This window comes from Fukomys damarensis, unplaced genomic scaffold (genome assembly GCF_012274545.1).
Source record: "Fukomys damarensis isolate Sample0158 unplaced genomic scaffold, DMR_v1.0_HiC HiC_scaffold_16, whole genome shotgun sequence".
Taxonomy (NCBI): domain Eukaryota; kingdom Metazoa; phylum Chordata; class Mammalia; order Rodentia; family Bathyergidae; genus Fukomys; species Fukomys damarensis.
Window position 1 is genome coordinate 80,278,829 of NW_022900928.1, and position 12,150 is coordinate 80,290,978.

The following is a 12,150-nucleotide window of genomic DNA, read 5'->3' on the forward strand; positions in this document are numbered from 1 at the left end:
TGTGTGTGTGTGTGTGTGTGTGTGTGTGTGTGTGTGTGTGTGTGTAGATTGGTGGTAATGATAATGGGAAGAGAAGTAGAGGAAAAGGAAGGGCCAAAATAGCAGGAGCAGATTCCATTTTTGGACACACCAATGAATGATTATCCTACACATGGTAGAACCCTGCCCACCCCTCCCCCCAACCCCACTAATTCCAGCTGGAAAAAACTCAAAATCAGAATACCCCAAAAAAATCAAGAAGGAGAACAGAAACAAACAAAAAGCCCAAACTGGTTTGCCCTCCGCAGTGTAGATTAAAGTCTGTGATATGGAGAAGCAGACGTTGCTCAGAGGACCTATGGTTTCTTATCAAAACTTGATGAAGAAGTGAGCAAAGAGGGTCCCTGAGAGCCAGAGACAAGCCAGTGCTCTAGAGGCCGAGTTTACACCATCAATGACTGCTCCAGGCCCTGTGTAGGGGAAAGAGAGACAGACCCATTAGCATGTACCCAAAGAACACCATATGCATTCCCTGACAAGCAAATGCACAGGCATGCTTCTCTGGGAGCATTCCCCCAAGTTCCACCCACTCCACACTAACCCTTCCAAATCTACATAAATGGAAAGTGCACATTAGGAGAATTTTGAAACTCAAGGGGTCAAGGCATTAGCATGCCTGGACTAGTACCACCTGCTCTGAACAGCAAAGGTTTAAGAGAATAAATGTGTAGAACCGAGGATGATCATTTAGGCTGTTGGACCCAAAGGACAGGGCAACAGTCAGGCTCCATGGTGAGGTAAACATGATGGCCCTTTATGTGCCTCTAATTGTCTCCTGTCATAGAAATGGAATCCAGTAGATCCTGGGATGGGCAGGGAAAAGATAGGCATAGGGGAAAAAAGAGTCCAGATGGGTGAGAAGCAGTGAAAGTGGAAAGAAGAGAGGGATGGAGATATTTTGTGGGCAACAAATGTCAGGGAGTATACATGGCAGACTCTTCATTATGAACATGTATAATTTAGGTGTTGTGGAGGGTCCCTCACACTCCTGAGAAAGGGTGAGTAATTGTCCATGCGGGTTTCCAGGGGTGTGACTGGGTCCACCCTAGCCATCAGTGCTGCCTCTCCCATGGCGAGAAGAAAGGCTTGGCATTCCTGGAACTGATGATCCCCTGCTGGATCAGCCTCAAGGAATTCTCCTTTATTTCTTTCTTCCTTCTGCCCTCCCTTGGGTCCTCCCCCACATCCCTCATAAATCATTCATGGTCCACTGGGAAATGTGACCACAGAATCCTGGGTGGTATTCTTTTCTTTGTCCTCCCTATGTCTCAGGAAGACTAATCCTGTGAGCTGGGATTGTCCTAATCTACAAGGGTTCAAGGAATATGCGGCCTAACTCTATCTCTGTGTTCCTCCATCACCTTGATTAGCAAGAATCCAGGTCATATGCGAGGCCAGCCGGGAGCTTAGAAACAGAGTGTATGCTGGGGAAGAAAAATTGTATATTGCCAAAGGATTAAAAGCCGTGGAGACACAATTCTGAAGGACCAGTGACAAAGGGAAGGAGATGCAGACAAAATGGCATGCCTATTCTGCCAGCTCAAGCCTGGATTTTACTGCCTCTTTGATAACCTACTAGAAAATTAAGATTTTTAAGAAGTAAGATAGTACAGGGTCTGCTTAGACTATACTCAAGTCATTTGGCTTGCCTGTGAAGTATATGGCATGGCACAGATCTATGCCTTGCATGAGAGGGGACTGAAGCAAACCTTTCATTTGCAAAATCTAGACCTCTCTCTTCTACAAGGAGCATACAACTGTTTCTATATCAAGGATTTCAACACACACTTTTTTTTTACCCTCTGACTTAGAATGAACACAGCGTTCCTACAAACTAAAGTCATATTTACTTGATAGTGTCAAGTCTGGCTTATCTTTCTCTGCACTTTTGCTATAGATTATTCATGAACAAGAGCAGGGTTCATGTTTTGGCACAATGCTATAGTTCTATAGAGGAACCACAAGCATTTGTAGAAATTAGCCTAATTCTCAGGCCTGCAGAAGTCCAGAAACACATCCTATGGAATCATATTGTCCTGGAAAGTGTACTAGGTTTGAATGCTCAGGTTGACACACAAGATAATTCTCCTATTGTCTTCTGCAAAAGATGGATGGTAAAGCTTTATAAAGAAATAAGTGGTACAGATTTGTAAGGCTGACATTTCTATGAGTATCTATACTATATATACACATATACATATAAATATATATGATATGCATATATGTGCATACTTTATTATCTTCTGGGGTATTGGTTTCTAGATACTCTGTAGAAACAAAAATCTAGATTCTCAAATCTTTATATAAAATGGTGTAATATTTGCATCAAACACACATAACACCCCACTGTATTTTAAAATAATCTCTAGATGACTTATGCTAGCTAATACAATGTAAATGCTATATAAATAATTGTTTCTCTACACTTTTTAGGGAATAATGACAGGAAAAGAGTATGAATATATTCCATGCAGAAATAATATTTTCTATCCACTGCTGGACAAATCCATGGATGTAGACTACATGGCTATAGGGGTATACATACATGTACACTTTTCCTTAAAATAACTTTCAATATTTATCTATATGACATATATGTATGTGTGTATATATGTAATCTAGTGCTTTATATTAACTTGAGAAACAATTGCAACTTGTGTTTTATACTAGAGAAGTAGTGGTCCCTAGCATAGGAATTGCTTTATTATAGGTTCAGCCAGTGGAGTTAGCATTTCTGGAAATGGAATGCTATCAGCACAAGGTTGAATACAACTAAAGACAAAGGACATGAAAAATAAACAAAGAAAGCAAAATGTAAGAGTGAGGCAGGAGAGAAGAGAAAGCAGACTCCTGGCTGGATAAGTGCCTATTCTAGGTAGTGTGGGAAAGATACTCAGCACTGATTATGTGGAGGGTTCCTGCCACATTCCACTTCTATGGAGTGCTTCAAAGAGTGGAAATACTCTTATCTACCAAGTGCCTACTAAGTAATTTAGTCAGTTCAGCTTGCTGAAGATAATAATGATAGCACATTTATGTTGTGATGTCTATTTGGAAGCATGGTTCTAAGTGCTAAACATATTTTAACTTAATCATCAAAACAACTCTACAATATATCCACTATTGCTATTTCTACTTTATAAATGAGAAAACTGAAGACAGAGAAGTCAAACACTTTGCCTGTGCTCACACAGCTTATATACCTGGGGCTGAAACAGACCAAGACCCTGTCCCAAGTATATGCCTCTGATTGCTATAGCTCTATTTCCTTCCTTTGGAAAAAGACCATCTGTACATATTTTACAGGGACCCAGCATCACAGTGCGATGGGAGCAGTGGACTGGTAACCCAATTTTATGTGCTTCTGCTGTTCTCTAGTTGGGCAGTATTCCCCTTGGGTCTGGTTCTTCCACCTGCAAATTGAAGGGAGGTTGATTTTGATGACTTGTGCGGCTCTTCTCTTACTAATGTTCTGGGTTATCATATAAATGGAGACTCTACATCTGGTGCTAGGCAGGACAGCTGGTGAGCAGCCAGATGGTCTTCTCCAAGTGATACAAAATTATCCCATTCTGGCATTTAGCACCACTGCATGACCACCTCCTCCTGAGACATCAACAGGGCATGAAACAGTCCAGGATCCCACACTTTATCCTTTTGGCCTCAATCTCTGTACAGCTCCAGGGAGTTGTTTTGTTCTTTAGCAGGTATGATGAACACCTGCTTTGTAGTATTAGATGATATGGCAATTTACTGCCAAAGTGCCTTTGGTCAATCAGTGTATGAGAAATGATTGAGCTACTATAGCCAGGGAATTAATCTAACCCACTGTGGTAGGTATTAAAGCCAGCATTACTTTTCTCATATACATGTTGCATGCATTTAAAATCTGGCTACTAGGTCAATGGCAGACAGTGGGGCTCCTCAGGAGGGTTTCCAGGATTGGTTCAGAGTAGGAGGACAATGGCTTATGTGTATGTGACACTTCAAAGGTTGGAGAGGTGTGAGACAAATGCCATCAGCATTGAACTGATTCTTTAATTGCATCATTACTGTCTGAATGGAAATAAGGCAAAGAGAGAACCTGGGTTGAGTCACTCCCACTGGGTCCTATAGGCTGCAGTCACTTCCCTGACTTGGGTTAATGCTTCTTTGTGCTTTAATTTAGAAAAACTGATGGATTGCTGCTGTTTAAGTAATTTGATGTGGTCCCATGACCTCACAGAGTTCCTATGTGGTTCCATAGGCTACAATAGGCTTTTGCATATGTTAGTTTAGTGAATCTGAATTCATGCTGTGTTCCAGGGGAGGGCTGGGAATGAAGAGACTTCACACTGAGCCCAGCTTGAACACACTTCTGCAGAGTCAGGTTGAGTATGATTTTCCTCTATGGTGGCTTCTTCAGGTCATAGTGGCATGGACTTCTCCAGATATATGGTAGTCACAATGATGCCAGTTTTATTGTGAATAGAGTGAAAATTCAAATGTATTTTCATTTTCTCTTCTTTGAAGAAAGTTAGTTCTTATCTAACACCTGGAATCCTATATTTGGAACTGGGAGGCAGATTTTCAATGGTGTGTCTGCCTCATGAAACTCACCCTAAAATGCACCTGGGAATATGTCAAGGGCTTGAAACAAAGATAGGGATGAGAGGTACTAAGTGACAGGGCCCATGGGAACATGGTAGAAAAACACCCACTGGGCCCCAGGAAAGGTTTCCTAAGCATTCTGCCTCCTAAGTTTCCTGCTTGTCCATGAGGCCTGAAATATTCTTTGGGGTAAGATTGCTGACAGTTCTAGAAGTGCATTTAATTTTGGCAATGTTGGAGTCAGACCAACTTGGCTCTGTGACTTGCCAGCTATGCTGTCTTAGTCAAGGTACTTTGTATTTTTGTCTGAAAATAGAAATTGTAGAACTTTTAATCAGTTGCAGAAATGAATGATTAAGGTGATTGGTATAATGCCTGCTATGAAGTAAACTTGTGATGGAGGGAATGCTGCTGTGAATTGGTGGTTCTATCCTCACATGCTCACATTCTTGGTTAGCTTAATGCAGTTCTTTTCCAAAGACACTTAACCTGGAGCGAGGCTTTGTGGGTTGTGAGTGAAACAGTCAGATAGCTGATGGTCAGAATCCCTGCTGCTGATAGGTTCTTGGCAATGATGGCTTTGGAAGAGGAGGGGCATGGTGAAGGGAAGGGGGCCCGAACCAAGCTGCACAGCAGAGTCCAAGGGCAAAAGAAATGGACCCTAGACAGCCCCAGAGAATTTACTGGGTGTCTCCATGTGCTGGGCTCTGTTTTCAGAAAGACAGTCATAGTCTCTGCCTTCAAATAGTTTGTACTCCTGCAAGGCTGAGCATAGCTTCCATCCTAGTCCAAGAAAGCAGAAAAATCTTTTCTTAACTGCTTGCAGATTTGGGGGGAAAGGCCATCTGGAACACATAACCCCCAAATTCCTTTCATCTCAGGAACATCCTGCCTGTTGAGGACTAAATCTAAGAGTCAGAAAGAACTGGATCTGAAATTTGGCTCTGCTCCCCACTACTAGGAAGAGGTTGAATGTCAACTTCCCTGAAATATTTCTTTAATGTATAGAATGGAAAGAGGTGGTTTAATTGAATGTCCAGATTTGCTCTGAGGGTTAGTTAAGATGGTATGTAAAATCACTGAGGATAAACAAAGGATGGGAATATATAAGATGAATCAGAATTGGAATGATGCTTGCTGAACACTAAAACAGCATGTTGTGTGGGCGTCCTGCTTTAACTATGTAAAAAGATCGTCTGGACTAGCAGGTTCTCAGAGATAGTCAAAGAGGAACACAAAGAAAACTTGGCAGTGGCTAGCATGTGAGTGACCTGATCCCTTCTGGACAGACTTGGTGGGGCTGCTAACCATAGATAAAAGCTTCCTGAGAGAGGCCAGATATTCTGAGCAAGTGTATTCAGAAACCCAATTCCTTCTTGGGCAAATGCAGCACTTAAGGAATCCTTCTCTATTTATGGTTAACAATGACTCAATTCAAGAACGGCTGCTACAAATATCAGGCTTCATTAAATATTTTCTGGGGGGGGGATAAGTTGACAGTGAGAACATGTAATTATGCCCTTTCCCATTATTCCAATCCTTCCCCCCTCACCCTTTTGAATGCTAAAATTAATTGCTTCCTTCATGCCTGAAGTTCAGCATCTTTGAAAATAAAAGCTGAAATGAGGATGCAAAAGCCACAAAACAAACTGTGAATGACAATGACAATATACCTTGGGGACAGACATGCAGACAAAAAAAGTTAGTCTTCAGTATGTAGAAAAAAAAGAGGTAGAGAGGGAAATGATTAAATGAAAAATTCTAGAAATAGTAAAATGTCTCAAAGGCCACCACATTCCAGAGGACACTGCACAGCCAGACTTGGAGCCCAGCAGGAGTTAGACAAACTGACTTTGGCAAGTTAAAGATTCCACCCGCTAGATTTTTAAGAAGAAATTCTGGTTAAGAGCTTGAGTAAAATTAAGCCACACCTACAAAGTAAGAACTGTATGCTCATGCCTACCACCAGGGACATGTGTTTGTGGCTGTATTCAGGGAATGGCTCACCACCCTCCTCAGTGGCAGTTTGATAATCACAGTACTCCAACTCTGCACAAAGCTCCCAGAAAAATATATAAGGGTTCTGGTGAGATTATGCTTTATTGGAGATTTTGAAGCTTAAAAATGTAGAATCCATTATAAGTGATGAAAGTATTACAATGTATCGCATTTCCTTTCCAGATCATAGTGGAGAGATGCCCCCATTTTCAGCAACAGTTAACTAAGTGGCTGTAACTTTACTAAAGTGGCAAATGGGAGAGTTATCATTTTAGAAAGTAAGAAAAAAATCACACGCAAATTGAACTTGTTGGCAATGCAGGGAGATCAATGAGATATCTGAAGTCTAAGAGGACACAGTTTTGTTCTGAAGTTTGGATAGGTTTTATAAGTATGATTATAAACTGTGTGACCTTCCTAATGAGGAACCAAAGGGATAATGATGTTGTTGGTGATTAAAAGAGGAGCACGGGAATCTAATTAGAGGATGTATGCATTACACTTGTTGGTGAAACACAAACCTATTTTCAGCAGTGCCAGCTGATGAAGACACATCATTTCCCTTCAAAGGGAACTTTTCCTCCATTGTCTTTAATTACAGTGGAAAACGTGGCACTGGGCTGTTGAACAAGTAAGCTTACGGGAGTTTTACAGTGCGTCCAAGACAGGCGGGTGAAGAGGCAAACAAGGAGCCATCTTTGTTTTGTTCTCTTCAACACACCCTGTTTTGTGCTCACCACAAGACAAAAGCCTAGCAAGCCAGAGGTTAGGTCAAATTTGTAAACTCATCACAACCTGAAAGAGACAAGACTTCGGTCCGAGTGCGTGTGCCTGTGCTGACATCAGCATACCCCGAAAGCTCAGTGTTAAATTCTAAATGCTTTGGCTAATAGCCAGATGTCAATGATTCACAGAGAGGAGGTGGGGTGCGAGCCAATGAGGAGGCTCATCAGGAATGAAATGTGAAATGTCTGCATTTTCTCCTAATATGTTGACATTTTGCAGGTTGGGGAAAATACAAATGATTGTGCTGCTGTCATCAGCCAAAAGCAATGGTATTTCTCTCTGATTCATTCCCTCCCACTGGATTTAAACTGTACATTTGGAAAATAAAACTCATATATGTTATCAGCAGGAAAGGGACAAACATGTGTAGCCTTTGATGTCTCTGCAAGGTTCTCCTAAGCAGTGGATGCAATGTTTGATAGAATCCTCCTCCAAAGGAAGACCTGAGAGGGGACCCAAACATTTCAAATTAGAAATGGGCTATATGAAAGGCTGAAATACAAGAGAAAGTGAGAGAAATAGTGATTCAGTGTCTCAGGGAGAGGAATTCACATCTTTAGAGTATGTGGCTTTTCTTTGGTTAGTGAAGACTCTCAAATATATAACAGCTATAACTGATACCTCAATTGACTCAAAGATTTATTTATTAATTTCAAGAAACCTTTACTGGGCAACAGCCATCACACCATACAGTGCTACATCCTCTCAGTGAAGAAACAAATATGAACAAAGTGTAAGCCTAAGGGTAAGCCTCCATAAGAGCCCAAAAAATGAGGGATAGCATCTCCAGTGGGGCTCAGAAATGCTGTGCAGATGAGCTGCCATTACGCAGAGCTGTGAAGGATAAGTAGGATTTCATCAGGCAGAGAACAGGGCAAGGCCTGCATGTGGGACAGAGGCAGCGGACAGAATCCATGAGTTGCAAAGAAGCATAGGATTAAGGCCAGGCACCAAATCTGGTGCTGCCACTTCTACAGCAGAATTCCTAGGTATCTTGGGTGGGCGGGACTCTGTTACATCATTTAAATTCTCTGCTCTTCTGTGAAATGGAAATAATAACATTTCTATATCAAGGGATTCTTAGGTACCTAAGGCCATGTATAGCTGATGTTCAATAGATGGCAGCTTCTTCCTCTACCAAGGCATTCACCATATTCTGTTGTAATGGCCTGATTGTTTGTTTGAACCAGGTCAGAAACTGTTCTTCTGTGCTCCTCAGTCCTTAGTACAATTCCTGGCATACAGTAGGCACCAAACAGATATTTATTGACTGGGGAAATGAATGGATGATAGAAACAGAATAGAAGAAATCTCAGCAAAAGCTGGGGTGTATCAGGGAACCTGGGACCCAGGGGCCCCTGCCTGGTGGGCACATGGGAGGCAGCAGGAGGCCAAATGAAGTTAAGAGGGGAGGCTGAGCTTAGTGAGAACAACTTTCACATCCTGCTCCTCTGGTAGGCTGGGGTTTTCAGCCGCCAAAATAACAAGGTCCAGCCAGAGTTTTGGAAAGGTCACTGCTGTGGCACCCAGATTGGAGAAAGATTCCTGAAGAGGAGGAATGCATGAGAAAATATCATCCTCATTCATTCAAGATGCACCCACACTGTGAGCTAGAGCGGAAAGCAGGCGATGAGCAAAGGCTAGGTCTACCTGCCAGGCCTCAATGCCTCACAGAGGGAGAAGTCACAAAGAATGGTGAGGGTTCTGGTGAGACTACATAGACACTGAAGAAGGCATTCACTATGGCAGAATGATGCCAGTGTAGGGGGAGTCTGAGTTTAGGGTTCCCATGGAGGATTCAGGCAACTCAATATTCAGGAAAGTGCCAAAGATATAGATTCAGATGTCATCAGACCACTGCTCAGAAGCTACCAAAGTTTCCCTCAAAGAGCTACTTGAAAAAATACATTCTCAGGGCTATTCACAGAGATTGTGATTAAGGGGTTCTTGGGCAAGGGTCATAAATCTGAAGTTTGAAAACACCCAAAGTAAACCCAGGGTAAAAAATCCTGTCTCTATGATGCTTGAAGGTGTGAAGACCCCTCCATCACTCTCTGGAATCCTCCCCTGGGCTCACTTACAGGGCATGCGTGGAGAACCTAGAAGCAGGCTAAGGTAGAAAGGTAAGAAAGTAGTCACTCTCTGCTTATATTACAGATGTCAGTGGTTGGTATTAGGTGTTACAAGAGTCTGCACCAGAAATAGGCTACAGATATTGAATATCCCATTTAGAGTTTTGGGGTACCAGGCAGAAACACCATGGTGTGGGGCATGGAGGCTTGCTGAAGAGAACCTCCCATTCCTGGTGCCCGCTTGTCACATCCCACTTGGAGCCACAGGGAGAATGGCATGCTGGTTAGCACACCTGACTACAGAGAAGGAAGGAGAAGAGAGAATCAGGAGTGTGTGTGGGGAGGCATAAAGCTAGGGATGTTGAAGGCTCTGTTGTACTGGTAGGATGGACTTGCAGAGGAGCTGGGTTATGCAACTGCTAGCTGAAGAGAGTCTAGTTTGGTGACTCAATCTGATATGCATATTTGTTCTGGTGAAACAGCCATTAGCAAAAGAAAATAGAGAATCTGTCCTCAGGCCTTGCAGGAGCTGCTACGGTGAACAGTAGGCAGAACTGTTCTGAGGGAATTGAAGCTCTGCCTGAGGAAAACCCCAGAGCCCAGATATTTCCTAGCTGGATGTTTTGCTGTGTTCATTCCCAATGGCAGGATTCCTATGAGTTGTCCCTATGCCTCATACTTAACTCTTAATGTAACTAATTTGTGTCACTACAATTTCACAGACAAAATGTGAGAAATCTGCTTTCTCTCTGCAGCACCCCCCTCCTTCTCGGCTTTGTGTGCTTTTGCTGTCCCTCTTCCCTGCCAGTTCCAGTAATCCAGGCGTTTATATGCTTCATTAAGCACATCACACTCTTTGTAGGGCCGGATGCAATCTAGTCCAGAATCTTCATCTTTGCACTCTAAGGACAGAGGGATGAAATCTCTTGCTCAAATCCAGAAGAGGAAAGTGTGTTGGCATATAGAGGAAAATTGAGAGATTCCAGCTAGGGACAGAGCTCTAGCCAGCATGTTGAACCCAGCCACCCCTGCTTCTCAGAGGACTGGCAAGACTTCAGGCACCAAGGATCCAGGTCCTTCAAATGTCTGTGTCCACTCCATAATGCTAAGGGCACTTGGAGTAAGCTGCCTTGCAACAGTCTGGGGAGTTTGCTGCTATTTCCTATGATATGGCTTTGGAGAGCTGTCCTTTATGCTGTGTGTTCCATTATTTCTCAAATTCAGAGCAGATTTAGGTTAAAAGTAAGCTCATATCCATCTTGTTCTACCTGAATATTGTACAGACAGGAGAGGAACAGATAGCATTGTAGCTGTTCTGTATCATAAATGAACTGGAACTCAGAGCTCCTGATTGCTGGCCCTGCTCTCTTCTCAGCCTTCTACTGCCCATCCACCCTGCGGTTTCTGGGGGCTGAGGAAAGTAGGTGTCTGCCATACTGCTTGAGCTGGGGTTCTGCACATAGCCCTGACTGAGCTCTCTGATGGGAAGGTGGCTGGTGTGATGAGAAAGAGCCATTTCACATCGATGCCAATCACTGACTAATCTCTGATGAGCACGTATCCGCTGTATTGTTTCTCACCTCTCCTGATCACTTCCTGTTTGTACCCACTCACCAACTCACTGTCTCCATAATCGCGATCTTTAGAGTTCTCTTTAAAGTGCTTTTATCCCTTTTTCCTTTGTTCCTTGCTTGTCAGTATAGAAATATATCACAGATTTGTGTATGAGAGAAGAAGGTTGTGTCGAGACCACAGGGACAGAGTCAAAAAGAGCTCTCAAAGAACAAAGCTACAGCCTGTGAGGGTAAACACAACTGCACATCTGGGAATGGTGCATGTGTCAGAGAAGTAAGAACATACAGGTTTTAAATGTAAAAGTAATGCTCTATCAGAGTGGGTTCTGGGGTACACAATGAGCACAGAGCTGAACTAATTGCAGGAGGTGGGATCCAAGCAGACACCTACCAGGATGCAGTTTCGCCCTAAAGAACATGCACAGGTATCCACAGTGGCTGCCAGTATTATGCACTGGATCGAGACAGAAGTGACATACTCAGGCCTATGCACTATACATGGAGTGTGTCAGCTCCCATCTCTGCTCTTGTGCTTATATGCCAACAGGATTTGAGTTATCTGCCTAAACTCCCAACTTCCTTACATATAAAATCAGGATAAATGTAGTACTTACTCCACAGACTTATTAAATGAGATGAAACATGTTAAACACCCAAGATAGAGGCTGTGTACACAGTAAATGGCTTACAGTTATGATTAGTCATATTTATAGGGCACTGAGGACTAGGAAGAGCAGTCAGGGTCAGCAGGAAGGGTGGGTTGACTGGACATTATCTGATCTTGTGCTGACTCTGCTTACATTCAGTTGTGGCACTAGAGAACAAGGTTGTGTGGAGACCACAGAGCACATCTTACCCAAAAGTCCCTCACAGTTGGAAATATCAAGTCCCGCCTAGCTAGAGGCACTCAGCCAGAAGCAGCAAAGCCTGGACTCAAAGGTCCTCTGAGATGTGCAGCCCTTTCTCCATCTTGGCACATTTCAGTCCCCAACAACTGCACTTTTAGTATTGTCAACACAACCTCCTCCTCCTTCTCCTTCTTCCTCTCCCTCTCCCTCCCCCTCCCCCTTCACCCCTCCTTCTTCTTCCTC

At 43.1% G+C, this 12,150-nt stretch overlaps 1 protein-coding gene across 8 annotated transcripts in view; it reads right to left on the reverse strand.

Annotated features, from left to right (window-relative positions):
* The window catches only part of Opcml (opioid binding protein/cell adhesion molecule like), a 1,123,264-nt gene that overhangs the window by 7,320 nt on the left and 1,103,794 nt on the right, over positions 1 to 12,150 (reverse strand). For 7 of the 8 annotated variants that reach the window (XM_033764433.1, XM_033764432.1, XM_010642060.3 and 4 more), the window contains one exon: positions 7 to 449. The exons of the other annotated variant lie outside the window; for it this stretch is intronic. In XM_033764433.1, coding sequence (XP_033620324.1) covers positions 349 to 449 — 101 coding nt within the window. In that variant the 3' untranslated portion in view covers positions 7 to 348. Of the gene's footprint in view, positions 1 to 6; positions 450 to 12,150 lie in introns of those variants that run through there. 8 annotated transcript variants of the gene reach the window in all.